General features: G+C 44.0%; 1 protein-coding gene across 3 annotated transcripts in view; it reads left to right on the top strand.

Moving 5' to 3' along the window:
- Positions 1 to 18704, top strand: part of LOC118233893 (contactin-associated protein-like 2) — a 243500-nt gene that overhangs the window by 166058 nt on the left and 58738 nt on the right. For all 3 annotated transcript variants that reach the window (XM_035429969.1, XM_035429968.1, XM_035429970.1), the window contains one exon: positions 18492 to 18648. In XM_035429969.1, coding sequence (XP_035285860.1) covers positions 18492 to 18648 — 157 coding nt within the window. The remainder of the gene's footprint in view (positions 1 to 18491; positions 18649 to 18704) is intronic.

Raw genomic sequence — 18704 nt, 5'->3', positions numbered from 1 at the left:
GAACTGAAACAAGTGGCTCAGTGGCTGCTGGGTAGGGGGCTGCCTGGGGGGGGGGGGGGGGGGGGGGGGCGGGGGGTATGTTTCAGCATCTTGCGCTTGTTGTCAGAAGGTTGCCAGTTCAAATCTGGGAGAAGAACCGTTGTTGATAAAGTTACTCGACCCGAAGTCCCCCCCCCCCCCCCCCCCCAGAAACTCACCAGTGAAAGCTCAGGGTTTGGCTGAAAGCCCTTAAAATGTCGGTTTGGTAGCCGGCTGTGGCCCCTGAGCTGTGTGAGGCCCTGTTGCTGTTGTAACCCCACCCGGCGGTGACACGGTGCTCATTGGCTGTGCGCAGTGTTGTTGTGCTCTGTGGGAAACCCTACAGTACAGTGACAGTTTGCCTCGGGGTGCGCGAGACTTCGATTCTTTCTTTCCCCTCCGATAATCCTTTCTTTTTCTTTTTCTTTCTCTATCTTCTTTCTTTCCGGCTCTTTCTTTACTACCATTTTGGCGGCGGCGAAAGGTACCAGGCGACTGTGCGGATTACAATGTCCTGTGTTGATTCAACTCTTCAGGATGTTAAATCAACTCTAACAGTGTTAATTCTACTCTAACGGTGTGAATTCAACTCTCAGCAGGGAACATTCGGTCTGTTAGAGTTGAGTTAGCACTGGACATTTTACTGGACCTCACCCTCACAGTTGCAACTGTTCTGTTGAGTATCGGCGTTTGGAAACTGTCAAGGTTCGTTTCATTTTCACATTGTTCTTTTTTTTATTGTCAAACCCTCTCAATAAAAATGCAAATATCAAAGACAAAAAGGAGGAAAAAAAAGAGAGTTCCTTCCCAAACACCAGAAAAACAGCAATGCTGTGGCACATTTATATTTGTTTTGACAGACTCTGTGATTCAGCTGTAGTCAAGGGCTAAACACTATGGTTATTGGAGGTCTACCACAGCATATTAGAGTATGCCTCAAGCTGGGTGGTGATTTTTGCACTGACATTCGATTTAGAATTGCCATGGTAGCCTTAGTTAGGAGGGAAATGTGCAGGAAAATGTTGAAATTCCAGAAAAACAGAGAGCATTCATTGGCGTGTACCCCCCACCCCCCCCCCCCCCCCCCCCCCACACTCACACCCCCCCCGCCCCCCCCCCCCCCTCCGTCTGCGTGTCTGAGCCTTTTCTGTTGTGCCATCCTGAGCCGGACCCTGTTTTGAATTTTAAGCCGGAGTATATCTGAAAACTGTGTTCATGCATTTTAAAAAAGAAAAGAAAAAAAAAAGAACTGCCGTAAATTTTTCATCAAATTGTAAGGACAAGCCATTTTCACACTTTGCCTGAACTGAACTGAACTGAACCGGCTCCCGGGCTAACTCTAGTCCTCTGGCAGTCATGTAAAATTTCCTCTTGAGAAAAGGGAGGCACTACGGATAGGGCTGGTGGAAGTACCACAATTTCACGGGGCTGCTTGATTGACACCGTGAAAAGAGCCTCGATGTAAACGAATCATTGCAACTGGAAGCGAGGGAGGGGGGGGGGGGGGGGGGGGGGGGGGGGGGGGGGAAACATGTTTTCACCACTGCTGTGATTAAAGCCAACATATACATCATTCTCTGATGCACGTTTCCCTACAAGCTGTGTGCACTGCTGGGGGGAAACGGCACCATAGCAGTCTTCTCTGCGCCTCGTCTCTTAGGGCACCAATGCAAGTCCGTCGTGTAAAATTGATTCCGGGTTCATTGTAAAGCAATCTATGCTTCGATGCGGAGTTTTTTTTTCTAGGTGAGCGGTCTGCACTGAATCACTGAGCCGATGCAGTCCTCGGTGTGCAATTTTCCCCTGATTGCGTTTGATAGAAAAATATATTAGCGTCGCTTCAAGACAATACAGGCCGATTGGGAAACGTATGCGACAGGGAGTGGCACAACTCCCCCCGTATACCGTCGCCTTTACGATGCAGTTTACCGTCAAATTTATCGGCATTTTATTATTATTATTATTATGGATCGGAATATTATCATCTTGGGTCGTGGAAGTGAAGGAGTGATGCGGAGGAAATGTCTAAACCAGCTGTGGCTCTTAGAGTTATGTTCTGTGCCGCCGCTACGCTTGCCTCAATGCTACATCAGTTTGTCAGAACCTTCATTCTGCATGTAACACATTTACTCAAACGCAAACACACACGTGCGCGTGAATGTACGCACATGCGAACAGGACCAGGAATGGGGGGAGGGGGGGGGGGCAACTGGGACTCCGTGTCCCAGTCCTGGGCCCCCCTTGGGCCCAGGATGTGTGGAGTAACTACTTTTAATTTCTTCCGAAATAGATTGAGGGGTGGGGAGGTGGGCTCCCAATACATTTTGTCCCGGGCCTGAGAATTCATAGCTGCAGCCCTGCATACACACACATATTGGCCATTTACTCAAGCGATTAAGATTCAGGAATGAATCTTTTGCTATATTGCTTTTAAGAATACAAGTCCTGTCCTGAGATTCGAACCTGTGGCCCGCCGGTTAAACAATGATTTACCAAACTTATTACGCTAGACAACTCACCGCCAGCCCAGAGGTCATTTATTTATATTCATTACATTTTTTTTCCCCATTAGTTCTGCGACTCGGAGGCCATCTTGGCTCAGCCGACTCCTCCGTTTCCGTATTAATGGGAAGGTGAGAAACCACCTGCCCTTTTCGATTTTAGATATGTAAACCAGCTAGGAAACAGCTTTGTAGCACCCTATCGGAGAGCTTTTTTTGCGTTTTTTTTTTTTTTTTTTTTTTTTTTTTTTTTTGTCCGATGAAAAGCTCGGATTGCTGAGAGGGTGACGATTTCGGCGTTCCTGTTTATCGCGCTCCACCTTTCCGGCGGGGTCAGACGGACAGACAGACGTCCACGGCAGCTGCTGAGGTCTCGTTTTTTTTTTTGCCTTGGGGCAGAACCGCTTGAGTCAGCAGCTTTCCACCCTCATTATAGGAAAATGCTTCGCAGTAACTGAGCGTGACTTCAGCTATGATGGCCATATTACAGAGAGATGCTTATGCTTGTATTTGCGATCCGACGTGATTATCCTGGAATCACATCTCATCACATCGCAAGATGACACGAGATGTTTCTTATAATGGATATGGCGAACGGATTCCTATAACGCCGTGACTGGACAGCCTCAAAAGATTCCGTGGTGCAAAAATATGCACAGACCAGCTGATTAATGATGCCATTCGATTTGGAAAATCACTGATAACTCTGCTGTGCAGGCTTCTCCTATTGGGATGGCTTCTAATGCTGCACAATGAAATGAAATTATGTGACCCGCGTGCTTTTTCATAAATTAATGAGGCATATTAATGGAACTGCAGAACCATATAAGAAAGTCATGATAGGTAATATTTCAGCCATATGTTTATGAAAGACCCCCCCCCATCCCTCCTGCCCCACCCCCTAGGAATTACCTCATTGAAATAGTCTTAGAAACGTTTAGTCCAGGAACTGAACTTTACTTTGATCAGTAGATCATAAGGACAAATTAAGCACTTTGACTTTTTGAGGGGCTCCTTTCACCCCTTCCCCTGCCCCCAGAACCTGGAGGGCTGGATGCATTTCCTCCCTCTCTTATGCAGTGATTTTCTTTCCCCCTCAACCTGTCAGTTTTACCAGCTCGTTTTAATGCTTCAGGCTGTAATCTCCCGAACCATTTATATTATTTGCTCCCACTGATTCCCCATTGCCTCCCTATTACCTCTCCATTTAGCCTAAATTTAGCAGCTGATGCTGGGCTGGCCCAGTGGAGGATGGGCTCCCCCCTCTATGCCCAGGTTCCTCCAGAGAGCAAGTTTATCTCCAGCAGCAAGTATTTTTTTCTCATCACTGTTTGAGTGTTTTTTTTTCCTCTTCCCACTAAGGTTTTTTTTCTTCTTTTTTTTTTACCTCACCCAATTTTCCCATTTCCTGTTTTTTTTGTAAAGCACCTTTTGCGATAGTGTCCACAAATAAAATTGAATTGAATTGAATTTGGCCCGGAAGCCTTAATGACTTTTTTGTTCCACGGGAGCCCAGCTGTGTATTCGAATGAGGTGTTAGGGTGTAAGCTGTGTACGTCAGCACTGGGGCCTTTCTGGGGCCTTTGAAAGCAATAGCGTTCCTGTTTACACAGTCAAACTGGTCCACGGTTAATTTGGAACAGCTTTCTGTGTAAATCGTGATGGCACGGGTACCATGGCTTAGACTGGGCCTGCTAGCAGGCTGCAGGGTAGGACAATCTTTTCCAATCTCTAGAGCCCTTTGCCTCCTGTATTATATCACCATAAAGCCCTGGTTCTTCATTTGTTCTGAAGATGAGCTGAGGGAGGAGAGGAGAGAAGCGAGGAGAGGAGAGGAGAGGAGAGGAGGAGAGTTATGTTTCATGCTGTCACTACCGCTTGGCAGATTATTTTTTCCTTTTTCGTCAGACAACACCATTCTTCATCCGGGGAGAAAATGGATAGAAAATGATCTGGGGGTGAAGAAAAATGTAGATCTCCCTCCTGGGCTGACCATCACCCCTCTCCACTCTTCATCTCTCTCTTTCTCATGCGCTCTCTTTCTCTACCCCTCCCTCCCTCCCTCCCTCTCTCTTTCTCTACCCCTCCCTCCCTCCCTCCCTCCCTCCCTCTCTCTTTCTCTACCCCTCCCTCCCTCCCTCTCTCTTTCTCTCTCCTACACACACACACACACGCACACACAAGCACACACACTCGCACACACACCTACACACACACAAGCACACGCACACACACACTCAAACACACGCGCACACACACGCGTACACACATATATTACTGAGCCGAGATGTTCCCAGCATGCACACTACATTCCACACTGCCACAGAGAACCATCTCTGTTTCCACATTCCCCACAGCAGCATCCCACTGTTCTTTTCTTTTTTTTTTTAAAAAGCCCAAATTCACAAAGCACCACTGCAGCACAAACACGTAAGACCATTCCGCCCGAAGCCACCGCTAAGCATAATTCCACAATTGAGTTTAATTGCTTCTGTGCTATTGTTTTTTTTTGTTTTTTATGATTGAAGCAGTGCGCTATCCCACGGTTACGCCGTTAATTTGCCTTCGCGTTTCATACTGTACGTGTTGTTACGGTTCCCTCTCAGACGCCGAAAATGCCTTTTTCCCCAGCCGACGGCACGACGCTGGGGCTGACTCATCCGAAAGGCTTCAGAGAAACTCGGCTAAATGAATTTTCCCGCAAGTCGAATTTGAGGGGTTCAGCTCAATGGCAAAGAAATTAGTGACTCAACCACCAGAAGAAAAAAAACATTCATACGCACTTAGCAAGTGATTGTGCCTCAGGCTCAGAAAACACAAAATATTGACTTAAAGTGTACCACCCATGAAGAAGCATCTCTTCGCACCATACCTGGACTAATTATCATTACTCTGCAGGGGACTCCCAATCTAGGATTGCTCTTATCATTTGAATTATCTTAATTTGTTCTTGTAGCACTTTCATGTTACACTTGTACCTCCATCCAGCGCTTATATCGCACTTAAATTCTTATCTTGATGTTGTAGCTTGTTGTAATGCCCCCTAGCTTGACTTGACCATAACTTTCTGACCTAGCCTATGCTTACTGTGTGAACCGGACTTAATGTGTCCATGGCTATGGATAACTGTTACATAATGAGTATTGGACATTGTCGAACCTGTGTGTTATTGCACGTTGCATTGGATAAAAGCGTCTGCCAAATAAATGTGATATAATGTAATGTATAGTGATGTAAAGTGCCAGTTTTTAGCATAGGCAACAGCCTAAGACCCCATGTGTGCAGAGGGGCCCCTGATCTGCCATCACCGTGCCCCCCTCCCCCCGACAACCCTTGCCCCGATTTGCAAACACAACACCCCACCCCCCCACCGCCTCATGCTTTAGTGTGAGAGTATGATGTAACTCAAAAGTCAGAAGGGGGGGCCTCCAAAAAAGTTTTCGCTTAGGGCCTCCATTTGCTCAGAAGCGGCTCTGCCCATGCGCTGAGTGTGGCCGAAAGCTCGGAACTCAGGAGAATAGCCTCTCCCTGCTGCAAGGGTTTGCTGAATATTTATGATTGCATACTTAATGCGTTTGTCATTATTATTTCTATTTTTATTGCTCAAGTAAGTCAGTCTACTGTACTCAGTTTTAAAATTAAAGGGCAAATGTATTAATATTTTTTTATGGTATGCATAAAGACGCTAGACGTGCCTATGTGTTCCAAACTATTAAACGTGTAGGAATGAACTGAAAATTAAGCAAAGCTTTGTTGAGCGGTGACATTTCGGAAACGCTGAGTGCTGTGATGAATAGCAATGCGAGTAACCGTAGTCCACCAGTAGATTGCTGTGCGAGATCGTAAAAGGTGACAGTGACTTCTCTTCGTTTGCTAATACCAATGAGGTTGTCCCTTCAGGAGCTTTCTACCGGACATGCAGAGGCATAAATTTGAGCTGCTCCCTGGCCAGACTTTTTGTCGCATCCGTTTGCAATTAACTCGGATACCTTGGCTTTGCTTCTCTGCAATGCACTGTGGGACACAGCTCACTTTTGTCTCCGTTGTTGCAGTGTTAACCCTTTAAAGTGTGAGACCGCAAATATGTGATTAGAATGTTTTTTTTTAACTGAACATTCTAATGCTGTTGTAACAATCACTGCTGGTAATTAAAAGCAATGGAGTTCTAGAACGCTGACTTTCACACAGAACATCATTTCGCACGGGCTCTCTGACGCATGGACGTTTTACTACTGCTTTTGGGATGATCAAAGAAAAAAAAAATGGAAGCAGGATTACTGAGCTAGCTAGATAACTGCACCCAATAAAAAGCCAGAATGGCTCTTTTTACTTCAGTCCATGTTCCAGATTTGGGAGGGTTCCAGGTTTTACTCAGTGCAGTTATCCAGCTCAGTAATCCTGCTTTGTGAAACAGGACCCTGTCGTTAGCTGTTAAATATGTCCCTCTAGACCCAGTCTCTTGTTGTCCATGGTGATGGAACGTGTTCCAATCAAAAGGTGTTCCAGGGGCTCTGTCCCCAAAATAGTTAATTAGCGGCCTCAGTTAATTGTCAGGTAGCTCTTCATAGCAATTAACCGTTTTTTTTTTTTTTTAAATGGGATCTCAGAAGAAGCCGTCTGAAATGGCCTAAAGGTTTTCTGCTTTCCTGCACCTGCAATGAGATGCTTATTAGCTTTCAAATTGCATTTATATTTTGATTAAAGAATAATAGTAAATCTGGCCATATTTGCCTTTGATAATTCACCAATGACTCTGGAGCCATACATTTCAGGAAAACAAGCAAATAAGTAACAAGCAAATAATATATGTAGACACACCCTTGTTTTATGGACTCGGTATAATAAGTCAGTATTAGCATTTTTATTTGCTCGTATTGTGGAAAGCCAGACTTGGGCATCGCAATGCCACAGATGTGCAGTTTTTCTTTTCGCTTGCCACCGAGAGAACAATATTTCATTGTTTGTGTATTTTGACCGTGATATGACTTATTGATCGCTTGGGTAAATGAACTTAGTAAATTTAACAGGCTTTAAATTAAAGAGCAGATCCAGCTTTATTCCTTCTCGTCAATAATTCAAGACGTTATTATTAATAATTCAGTAATTAATCTCGACGTAATTAAATCATTTATTCCGACCATTAAAGTGTGAGTTATTGCAGAACTGTTTGCAGTAAGTCATTATGTACTCCGAGCGGAGCTTTCATATGGGACATGGGGCTAGACAGCAGGGTTGGAGTTTTTATTTTTTTTCCATTTTTGAACTTTGAACTTTGAACTTTGAGAAGGGAAGTCCAAGAAGCTTAGGCCTCTGAGCTGAACTTACACCGACGCCTTTTCTGTCAGCCGTGTCACGAGCATTCCCACGCAGTAGCGCTGCTGACGACAGCTGGGTGTGCTGATGGTTTTTTTTTTTAATCGATGTTCTTCCCTGCCGGTCTCATTCCAAGATTGTCTCCAGTCTTCGTAAAAAAATTTTTTTTTTTAAAAATGAAACAAATCTTTTTGGCATTTTCAATTTCAAAATGTAATTAATTCAATATCTCCACGTGGCCTTTTTTTTCATTTTTCTTCGAATGAAACACGATTGCTTTTTATTTTTCTGCCGATAAAAAGATTGAGTTTAGTTCATGAGCAGACAATTAATCCCAATTAGATGAGCCAGCTGCAGCTCACAGATTCTTCTACGGTGCCGCACGTATTTTAAGGACCCTGAAAGGTCAGAATTCAATACCGGTGTTTGAGCGAGCAAGCAGCCCCACTCAGCAGCTGATTAGTGGCTTTTGAATGCCTCATTTTCAGCTAAATGGAATCAAGCACTGATAAGATGTCCACACAGGAAATCCACAGAAGAACTGCCACCCTTTGGCACTCATTAAACTGTTGTAAGTACCAGAAAGAAAATTGTGTACAATTTGCGATCGCGAATTGGTGGGTGTGCAGTGTGTGTGTCTGATGAGAAACATGTTTTCAGCATTCACACATGCAAAAGCACTTTCTATATGATTTATTGAAACTGGCAAAATCTAGGCCTGCCATTAAACGTATTGATATCAAAATTACGCCAAGTTACTGTGCAAGAAACAATATTGGCTATCTTACCTCACGCAGTTTAAACAAGCTGTATTCCAATGCTGTGCAACCCCAATGTTTCCTGAATCGTTTCAAGTAACTTTCAAAGTTGTTTGTGAATACCTGCCAATGAAAATCCATGCGGTGGAGAAGGTGCAGCAAGCGAAAGACGCTGCTGACTTCTTAGGCATGCAAAGAGAGTGGATCTTCCATGCGAGCTCATCCCTGTTCCGGTTGACAGAGGCCACAAATTATTCATCAGCGCAGGATTTATTATTCAATGCTGGAATTTCCTGAGGATGATGATGTCATCGAGCCTGGCGTCAGTTGTTCGTTTTCTGCTATCGCTGAATATTTTGACAACAACAACAGCCATGTTACTCGGATAAGAAATTGTTCATTAGATACGGGCTAACGTTACTATAGATTGAGATGTTAAGTTGTTCCAAGAAATATTGAAGAGGAAGAATAAGTACATTTGTTGGTCATTTGACCGATCTCACTGGTGGCTCAATTGTTCATTCTGTAGCCTTTGTTACTCCTGCACCAGTATATGTGCACAGCATTAAAATAAATCCCTAGTAAAATAACAGGTATGTTTCCAGTAAGTGTTGGGGCCAGCTAAATTGGCCTTTTAGGTTATTTCTTCTGTGAGAGAGAAGAAATAGACCTTTTTTTTTTTGAGCTGAAAGACAGATGTGCTCAGAATGCTCAGATGTAATGCAATGCAACCGAGATGATGAAACTTGGCACAACCCTTGTGAAATATCTTATGACCCGACGGATGGAAATGCCACATTTCACAACTAGAAAAAACCTATTGTTGTACTGTGAAATGCGCTTGCAAAATATTTGGGAATGGTCACTGGTTTTGCAGCAGTAGCTCTGTGTATTAGTCATTAACCCTTGGAAGAATATGTTTTTTTCCAAGTCAGTGTGTTCTAGAACTCTTTTGCTTTCAATCACCAGTAGTGATTGTGACATCAGCATTTGAATGTTCCGAAAAGAACATTCTAATCACATATTTCCGATCTTACACCTTAAAGCACCGGTTCTCAAACTTTTTAATATCAGGACCCAAATGAGAAATTTGTACCTTTCAGGGACCAATCAAATACACTAGAATAGCTCAGTAGACAACAGACTCATTCAGAGCTCCACATCACACATACCCACAAACCCATTTTGGGTCCTGATCCATAGTTTATGAAACACTGCCTTAAAGGGTTAATTGGGAGCAGCTAGCATTCACATTGGTTGCACAGTAACCAGAATGAACTGCATTTTTATATTTTTACTCGATGAATCACCCCCTAAGTATCCTGTCTCCTTTTCTGTACCTGCATTGTCCCCCTTCTTCATGACCTATTATTTCTGTTCATTAAAGCCAATCAGTGACTTTTAGCTGGGGGACTTATTTCAGCAAGGAATGAGATTAACTGTCACAAAATGAAAATTTTTCCTTAGTGCAATATCCCTGTTTAATAAGAGGTATGCTGAAGATGTTATACCATGTGCCCACCGCTCTCTGTCAGAGCCTATTACTGAATGTGCTGCCTGTGTTATGCGCATACAGTATCTGTTTCTCTGTTTCATGTCTTTCCCGTGTATTTTCGTTCAAGTTTTTATATACTTTCACTCGATTGTTTTGTATTTTGTTTTTAGATTTATTTATGCATCATGCACATTTAATTTGTGTTTTTCATAAAGTGTCAACCAGACAAAGCAATTGGATCAAATCAACAAATTAGTCCATTTGAAACTGGCTTCAGCTTTGTGAAACAGGCTTCAGCTCTGTGAAGCGTGGTTCATATTTCTGAAATGGTTCAGCGGTGTGAAACGGGTTCGGCTGTGTGAAATGAGATTCAGCTTCATGAAACTGGCTTCATCTTTGTGAAATGGGCTTCAGCTTTGTGAAATAGGGTTCAGCTTTGTTAAACGGGCTTCAGCTAAACCAGCTTTACCGTTCAGGCGTTCTGTTGGGCTCAGTTCACGGGGCGTATAATGATGCATTTCCTCTCTGGCCTTGCGCCGGATGATTGCATTCAGCCAGAGCTGCCTCTGGAGCGCGCGCGGACGCGGTCCGAGGACAGGGCCCGGGATCATAATGGAGAATGACGCATCTTAATTCCATCCATTCCATTCCGTCCGTCTGGCCTCCTTCCACCTCACCGCTCAGGACGGACTGCAGACTGCTCCCCTCGGTGTATCGCGGTGCATCTCGCTGGACCGTGAATTAATTACCAGGTCCCAGCCATCAATAACTGTTATCATTTCTCGTCCAGATATTGTGACTAACAGCATCCAGGGCAGGTAATATAATTAAAATTTACAGTGTATGAAATTTAGTCATTTAAAAAAATATTATCAGCTCGGAACAGCAATTCTATTTTTTCTATGTCTTATCAAGCAATATCCACGTTTATCTAAAAAAAAAAAACGACGATAGCACAGTTATATCATGGGACGTGTGGCTGAACAGAATGTATTTGATATATTTAAATGGAATGAATCTTTCTTGCATTGTTCCTTTTCCCCCAAATATTAATAGTATTCAAGGGAGGCTTCTTGCAGGGACTAATTGGTTATGGGTGGTAATTTGGTGACCGTCCATGTATGTGTGGTCATTTGGTGAAACAGGAACCAGTGCAAGTGAACCAATCCCTTTCTGATGGAGAAACAAACACCAGGGACTGTGAAATCGGCAAGTTTGATCACTGCAACGCTGCATCCGTGTTAATTAGATCTCACAAGACACAGCCACCATTAAAACTGCGCCTTTTTTTAATCAGGGGAACGTGATATTTTTCTCACTGGGGTATAAATTTAAAGTTTTTTTTTTTAAGACCGACAGAAGGAAGATGCTCAGGAGAGCATATTCATACACCGTGTCATAGAGAGAGAGCAAAAAGTGAAAAGTTTTTTCGAAGATGAAAACGAAGATGCAGGCTGAGGAACTGAGGCCAAAACTTTCGCCCCGGTGTTCCAAATTCGGCAATAAACAACCAAAAAAAAAAGGAAAAAAAAGAGAAAAAGGGCGACGTGATGGTGGTGGATTGATCGATGACCTCATTAATATCGGTGTCCTTCTGCAAGGCTTTGGCTTTTCCTGCTGATTCATGGTCAGAATTCCCCCCCCGGCAGCCCCCGCCCCGCCCGTGCCATTTCCGAAAGGGCGAGAGAGCAGGAAATGAAAAGGGCCGGCTGAGCTTCTGCAGGTGCGGGGGGTGGGGGGGGGGGGGGGAGAGGAACGTCTTAATGAAAATTTTAAAAAAAAACCCAGAGAGCTCCGGGTCCCGGGAGAGAAAACGTAAATTAACGAGCGCTAACGAGCTTCGTTTGAGCGCTAACGAGCTTCGTTTGAGCGCTAACGAGCTTTGTTTGAGCGCTAACGAGCTTCGTTTGCGCCACGAAATCGCCGCGAGGGAGGCCTTTGAGGCTACCCGAAGCGAGGCTCTCTCGCCGACCGCCGTTTCGTCGCGTTTAATCGGCTTTTGACATTTCGTCTTCCAAATTTCAGCTTACCGTTAGTCGTTAAGTGTTTACATCTCACTGGAGGTGGTACACCCAATTGGTCTTGAAAAAGCATTCACCCCCCCTTCCTGATTTCCTGATAGTATTACATATCCGTCTCACTGAATGGTTTCAGATCTGCAGACAAAATGTAATAGTAGACAAAGAGAATGTGATGCAATGTGTAGAAGAGTTTTTTTCCACAGACAAGATTCCCTCGGTGTATATATATATACTGTATATCAAGCACGTTTTTTTTTTCCAAATTCCCAATTAAACTTCAAACCTGAGGTTGAGAAATAAGATGTTCCCTAGTGTTCGAGTTTAAACCCTGCCTTTGTTCCTCAGAGAAAAGAGAACAAATAAGCCCTAAGTGCACTTAAGAACTGCTTTACTGTGGATTCCACCCTAGCTCCCCGGTGGTGGAACGAACTCCCCGTCCCCCTCCGAACCTCCCCCTCACTACCCGTCTTCCGCCGTGGCCTGAAGACTCATCTCTTCAGACTATACCTAGACCACCACCACGCTGTATATTTCACTCTAAATCCCCCCCCCCCCCCCCTTCATGACACTTGTTACATGTTGCCCCATCCCAGCACTTTTTGGTAATTTGTATTTGTCCTAATACTGTAGCTTATTCTTCTGCCTAGTTGGCTTTGCAGAGGTTAGGTCTGAATAGTGTTCACTGTGTGAACTAAACTGTGTTCTTGGCTAGAAATAGCTGTACAAAATAAGTATTGTACCTTACTGAACCTGTGCTTAGCAGTTGTCTATGACCATGAAATGCACTTTCTGTACGTCGCTTTGGATAAAAGCGTCTGCCAAATAAATGTAATGTAATGCAATGTAATGAGACTTGCATCTTGTCAGATGTGAGTCTCTTGGTAATCGACTGTGTTTCCATAGCTATTTAATCCCACATGGATACCGATGTTGCTGAACTTCGGTTAAAAAAACCGGTAAACATTTCCCCGAATTCAATCCAATGCAAATAAAGGCTCATCTCAATAAAGACTGCCTTCTCTCATACCGGACGGTGACCAATAAGCTATATACCGATGAAAATTTGTTTTCATTGAGCAAATGATACAAATGGTTACAATTGATTGGTCAGCGCACTCTTTAAAACACCCAACTTTTATATGTTTAACTCTCTGTTTAGGCTACGCATTTCCAGGAATGCTAAATTTAGTTAAGTGTTTCTCCATAGCAGAGAAAGACATCAAACTGTGGGAAAATAGGGGAAAATTACACTTTCAAGGAGACTTTCAACTGTCCTGGTAATCTAATGAATCTAATGAAATCAAGGATGAGTTGATGAGTTTTGTTTCATTAGTGTACTTTGATTACATAAAAAATCCCCAGGACATTGTCTGCTTCGCTCATTCGTGTTCATTATGAATATAGCCTCATGTTTCTGTCTGCCACGACTGAAAAACACAAAGGCTTGCGTTTGGGTTTTTATTATTGCAATTTTTATAAACATTTACCTCCAGCAAAACTATTTTTTGTTAATGACAGACTTGTATGTGGTCCCGTGTTTTTAACTGAACATTCTAATGCGGATGTAACACTCACTGCTGGTAATTGAAACCAGTGGGGTTCTAGAACACTGGCTTAGAATTTTGGAGAGAAAAAAAAACATTCTTAAAAAAACCTGCCCTTCAAAGGATTTTTATTTTTATAAGTCTCTGTCTCCAGCCTGGGCACCACAATATTCAGACTACCTCTTCCTTTTCCTTAGAAGTTTCAGCCTTAAACAGCTTTAAGGTTTGTTTGATTGAATCTGATACAACCCGAGTCTCCTTTGGATAAATTACATATGCCCTTGGCTAAGGGCAAAGTCCATTAAATTGAATCTTGGGAATTTGTGTAATTTGATGTGCTGGGAGATTCATGTACTCGCCCTTCGAATAAAACTACTGTCAGACGTAAAAAAGCCACGTCTTCTTAACTTTAGATTTATCTCTGGCACCGAAAGCTCATCTGTATATTAGCATACAGTAAGACATGAGAAACGAGGGAATAAAAAAAGAAAGAAAATATATACTGCCTATTCCGAAGGTGTGGAAAAAAACAGCTATGAAATGAAGTGAATCATGCTTTGTGGATGCGGCGAGAAGAGAAGTCAGGTATTGTAAAAAAAAAAAATCTTTTTTAAAAGAATAGCTACTTGTAAAAAGTAATTCATCAGCTCTGCACAGGGCCTGTAACTCATTAGAAGTGTAATAAAGTTGTTCCCATTATTCAGCTCATCCACTCAGCTTTTGTGGCAATGTGAGGAGATTTGTGGCAAGAGAATCTTTATGTTTCTAGTGTAGGTGTTTCTTGTAATTACAGTGGTTACTATGTGGTTACTATATGGTGAGGGTTTAACTTTTTGAGCAAGTATTATATTGCCCATATTGATATTATGGGTGAGTGTTATACGATTTTATAATAAGAACTGGGTCTTCTGTAAGTAATTCACCATCCAGCACAGAACTCTGGTTTGCTGTTCTAAGACTGCACAGCTCATTGGCAAAGGCTGTTCAGTGATCAGCCATAATCGTGAGGTTGCAGATTTCAGTCCCTCTAAAATGTAAAATTAAAACATTTATGTAACTTATTGCCTCAAGTGGCAGCATACTGTAAGCCATACTATAGTGGCAGCATACTGTAGCCCCCCCCCCCCCCACACGCACACACACACTTCTCTTATCATCCAGTTTCTCTATTCTATGTCAATTGCCTTGTCCCAGCTGTTGGAATGCGAACTCACAGGAAATGCAGGACTTTTTGTAAACATGCATCTGCTAGTTGTGAGCTGTGTTTCGTCAGAGGATGCAAATATTTCCTACCAGATGCAGTTAAGCCACAAGGGGCCTTTTCGGGGAGTTTGCTTCGGGAAATTGATGTAATCATCGTTTGGAAAACCACCTTTCATCTTGGTCTTTGTGGAGAGGTACGCGTCGCGTATTGCTTCAAATAACCCGGACCGCGCGTGGGAAGATGTGAAGATTACAGACAAAGGCAAACAGGCGAACATTCGGGAAAAAAAAACAATATTCCTTCGTAGCATTTACTCATGTCAAGCGCTGAAGGAAAAGGGTTGATTTTCCTCCAGAGACCTCGTATTTCCGGACGGTGTTTATGCACGACGGAACGGAACAGTTAGACTTTTTTTAAACGGCATGAAAATTCTTGACGGTTGAACTTTAATCCGAGCCACGCGAGGACGTGAACCCCTTTGTAGACAGGAACAGCTAGACTGACAAGCCGTGCTGAGAGAGAAACAGAGCGAGGGACACCGCTACGTTTTCGTAGCGCCGGAGGTTCGCCCTGCAGTTTTTCGAGTTCAAAAAAAAAAAGGTGCCGTCTTTTTGTGAAGGAGGTTTTCACTCGAACCCCGGGGGTAAAAAGGGAGACGGCGGCGTTCGAACGGCGGCAGCGGCAAACGGCGGTTGGTGTTAAATGTGCCGGCGCGGACAGGCATTTTCAAATGCTAACTGTCAAACTCGGGCTGACGTGGGGCCACGAAGGCCATTTCCCGGCTCTGGCACTTTGATATTTTTTTAGCGGATCTGCGATAGCCTGTGGTACCTCACGGCGCGCCGCCATTTTGCTCGCGGCGTGACCGTTCACCGACCGTTTCTCTCAGCGGCCGACCCTCGTCTTGCCGGCGTAGGCCGGGCTGTCTGCCGGCAGACTGCTGCACCTCCAATTTACGAAACGCTGGTGGAGCGGCAGTTATGATAACAGAGGCCTGTTAAACGTGGCATGGGGCCTGCCTCGCTAGTAAGACCTGTAGCATGGACAGAACTCTTTAGTGCATGCAAAACCAATAACACGACTAATGATTGGTCATGGTATTTCTTTTTCAACCAATCATTGGTTGTGTTATTGGTTTTGCATGTGCTAAAGATCTTAGTAAATAAGACCCCATGAGTCACCCAGATTGCATGTGACTAATAAGTCAATTAACTGCCCATTTTCATATATGAATTGCACTTGGATATAAACAAAAACCCTATGTGCAGCGTTATTACTGCTTTCCATCCTTTTTCCATGGTGACCCAGTGTTTTGCCCACTCAATCACTTTGTTACATATAAACTGTGAACAGAAGAAAGGTCAGACTAACCTTATCAGAGTTGACAATGACAAAGTGTTTGTGCGTGGGTGTGTGTGTGTTTGTGTGTGTGTGTGTCTGTGTGTGTTTGACTGTGTGTGTGTGTGTGTGTGTGTGTGTGTTTGTGTGTGTGTGTCTGTGTGTGTTTGACTGTGTTTGTGTGTGTGTTTGTGTGTGTGTTTGACTGTGTGTGTGTGTGTGTGTGTGTGTGTGTTTGACTGTGTTTGTGTGTGTGTTTGTGTGTGTGTTTGACTGTGTGTGTGTGTGTGTTTGACTGTGTGTGTGTGTGTTTGACTGTGTTTGTGTGTGTGTTTGACTGTGTGTGTGTGTGTTTGACTGTGTTTGTGTGTGTGTGTGTGTGTATGTGTGTGTGAGAGACCGTGATACCAACGATAGCTGATCAGGATACAGGCGTCTACCAAGCAAAAACACACAGCAAAGTTAATCAACTCCTGCTCCGTGGGACTTGTTATGCGATTATCGTTATGAAAACCAGGAGCGAACGCTATGAGGGCAAACGAGCTGAGGCAGACGGGAGAGAAATAGTGAGATAACTGGTAAAACCGCACGTATATGCCGACTGTCCTGTTCTTCAGTTCAGAGAGATAACGACACGGGTGGGGGGGGGGTAATGTAGCATGTACCATTGCTAACGAGCTGTTTACGAAGGGTCATGTAGTGGTCGTCCACCGCCGCCGTCCTCTTACGTATTTGTTTTGGATTCAAATACTTTTTCCGTGCTCTGTTGATCTTGCCTGGTGTAATTGAGCCTGGTCAGTATGACCAGAAGGTGGGGTTTGCCCTTTTTGAGGGTATTTCATTGGTTCCATTAGATCAGACAAGGCCAGTAAAGCGTAGAAAAGCATTTTAATCCAAAACAAGTACGTATTTGACCCAGGTCTGCTTTGGACTCCGGAGAGCGCTCTCCCTCTCTATCCACTGCACTGGCTGTTGACTTTCAACCATTGCAGAAAGTTCATTCTCTTTGCTTTTGCAGCAACCAGAAATCCTGTGGCCCGTCTGTGCAACATCACCGATTTGCGTTTTCGAAAATCAACTTAATAGCCACACGAATGCAGAGCTGGGAAGTCCAGGGGTTCAGAAAAGCAGAAGTTCTGCCATGTGTTTCTTTTACCCATGAATGCAGCCCAGCTGATTTCACTCATTAGCTCTACCTCCTGGCTGAAGAACTGCGCTAATTAGCGAATCAAGGTGACTGGAACAAAATGCCGGGGAGGACTTTAAATTTCCACCTCTGCATGGCAGGAAACGGTAACCTACTGTAGCTATGAAGGACGGAGTGTAGCACAGTGGGTAAGGAACTGGGTTTGTAACCGAAAGGTTACAGGTTCGATTCCCAGGTAAGGACACTGCCGTTGTACCCTTGAGCAAGTTACTTAACCGGAATTGCTTCAGTATATATCCAGCTGTATAAATGGATGCAGTGTAAATGCTGTGTAAAAGTTGTGTAAGTCGCTCTGGATAAGAGCGTCTGCTAAATGCCTGTAATGTAATGTAATCTATGAGTCTTACGTGATCCCCTATCTGATCCTTTATCCCTGCTAAAGTCGGCACCCTCCTCGCTAATCGCCTGCTCAGACAGGCCGTCAGTTCAGTCAGTTCAGTTTCTATTCTTCGCACACGGAGGAGGAAATTGAGTCGCTGAATAAGAGGTGTTGGTTAAAGGACGGCCGGGGAGCTCGAGGAGTGCGAGTGTTCTCAGAGTGTTCTCTGTGTGGGTACTTGTGTGTGCTTATCCCGGTTTCAGACGCGCGTTCAGGAGAACATTGTGTGCTGTGTCAGACTGAGCTGATGTCAAGAGCTCAGCTTCACTTGACTCATGACTGTGGCTGTTTATTACTATTTATTTTTTGAGAATTGTCGTTATTATTATTATTATTTTTTTTTTTTTTTTTTAATTATTATTATTATTAATAAGACATTAGGAAGAATTTTTTTCACATAGAGAGTAGTCAGTGTGTGGAATAGCCTGCCAGGTCATGTAGTTGAGGCAGATATTCTGGGGATTTTCAGGACTAGGATTGATTGATTGATTGATTGATTGATTGATTTTATTTGGTCTCAAAAACTGTCTGTACTCTGTAAGCAATCAGAGCAGTAATTTAGTCAAAAAATGGCAGGCATTGTTGGGCTGTATGGCCTGTTCTCGTCGTTATGTTATGTTATGTTATGTGTGAGGGAGGAATGTGTGGTGGTGGGTGCGTCGCGTTTGGTTGCCTTCTCCTGAGACGGTGCCGTGCACACGCTTGTCTTTCAGATGGGACCCCGTACACGTGGTGGGTCGGGCGCGGCAACGAGAAGCACTTCTACTGGGGCGGCTCGGGGCCCGGCATCCAGAAGTGCGCCTGCGGGATCGAGCGCAACTGCACCGACCCCAAGTACTCCTGCAACTGCGACGCGGACCAGAAGCAGTGGTGAGCGACCTTTGACCCCTTTCCTCCTGCGCCGCCTATGGACCCCAGAGGCCGAA

The sequence above is a fragment of the Anguilla anguilla genome, chromosome 8 (genome assembly GCF_013347855.1).
Source record: "Anguilla anguilla isolate fAngAng1 chromosome 8, fAngAng1.pri, whole genome shotgun sequence".
Classification (NCBI taxonomy): Eukaryota; Metazoa; Chordata; class Actinopteri; order Anguilliformes; family Anguillidae; genus Anguilla; species Anguilla anguilla.
The sequence above is the reverse complement of the archived record's forward strand: the minus strand, read 5'-3'. Positions and strand labels throughout refer to the sequence as shown.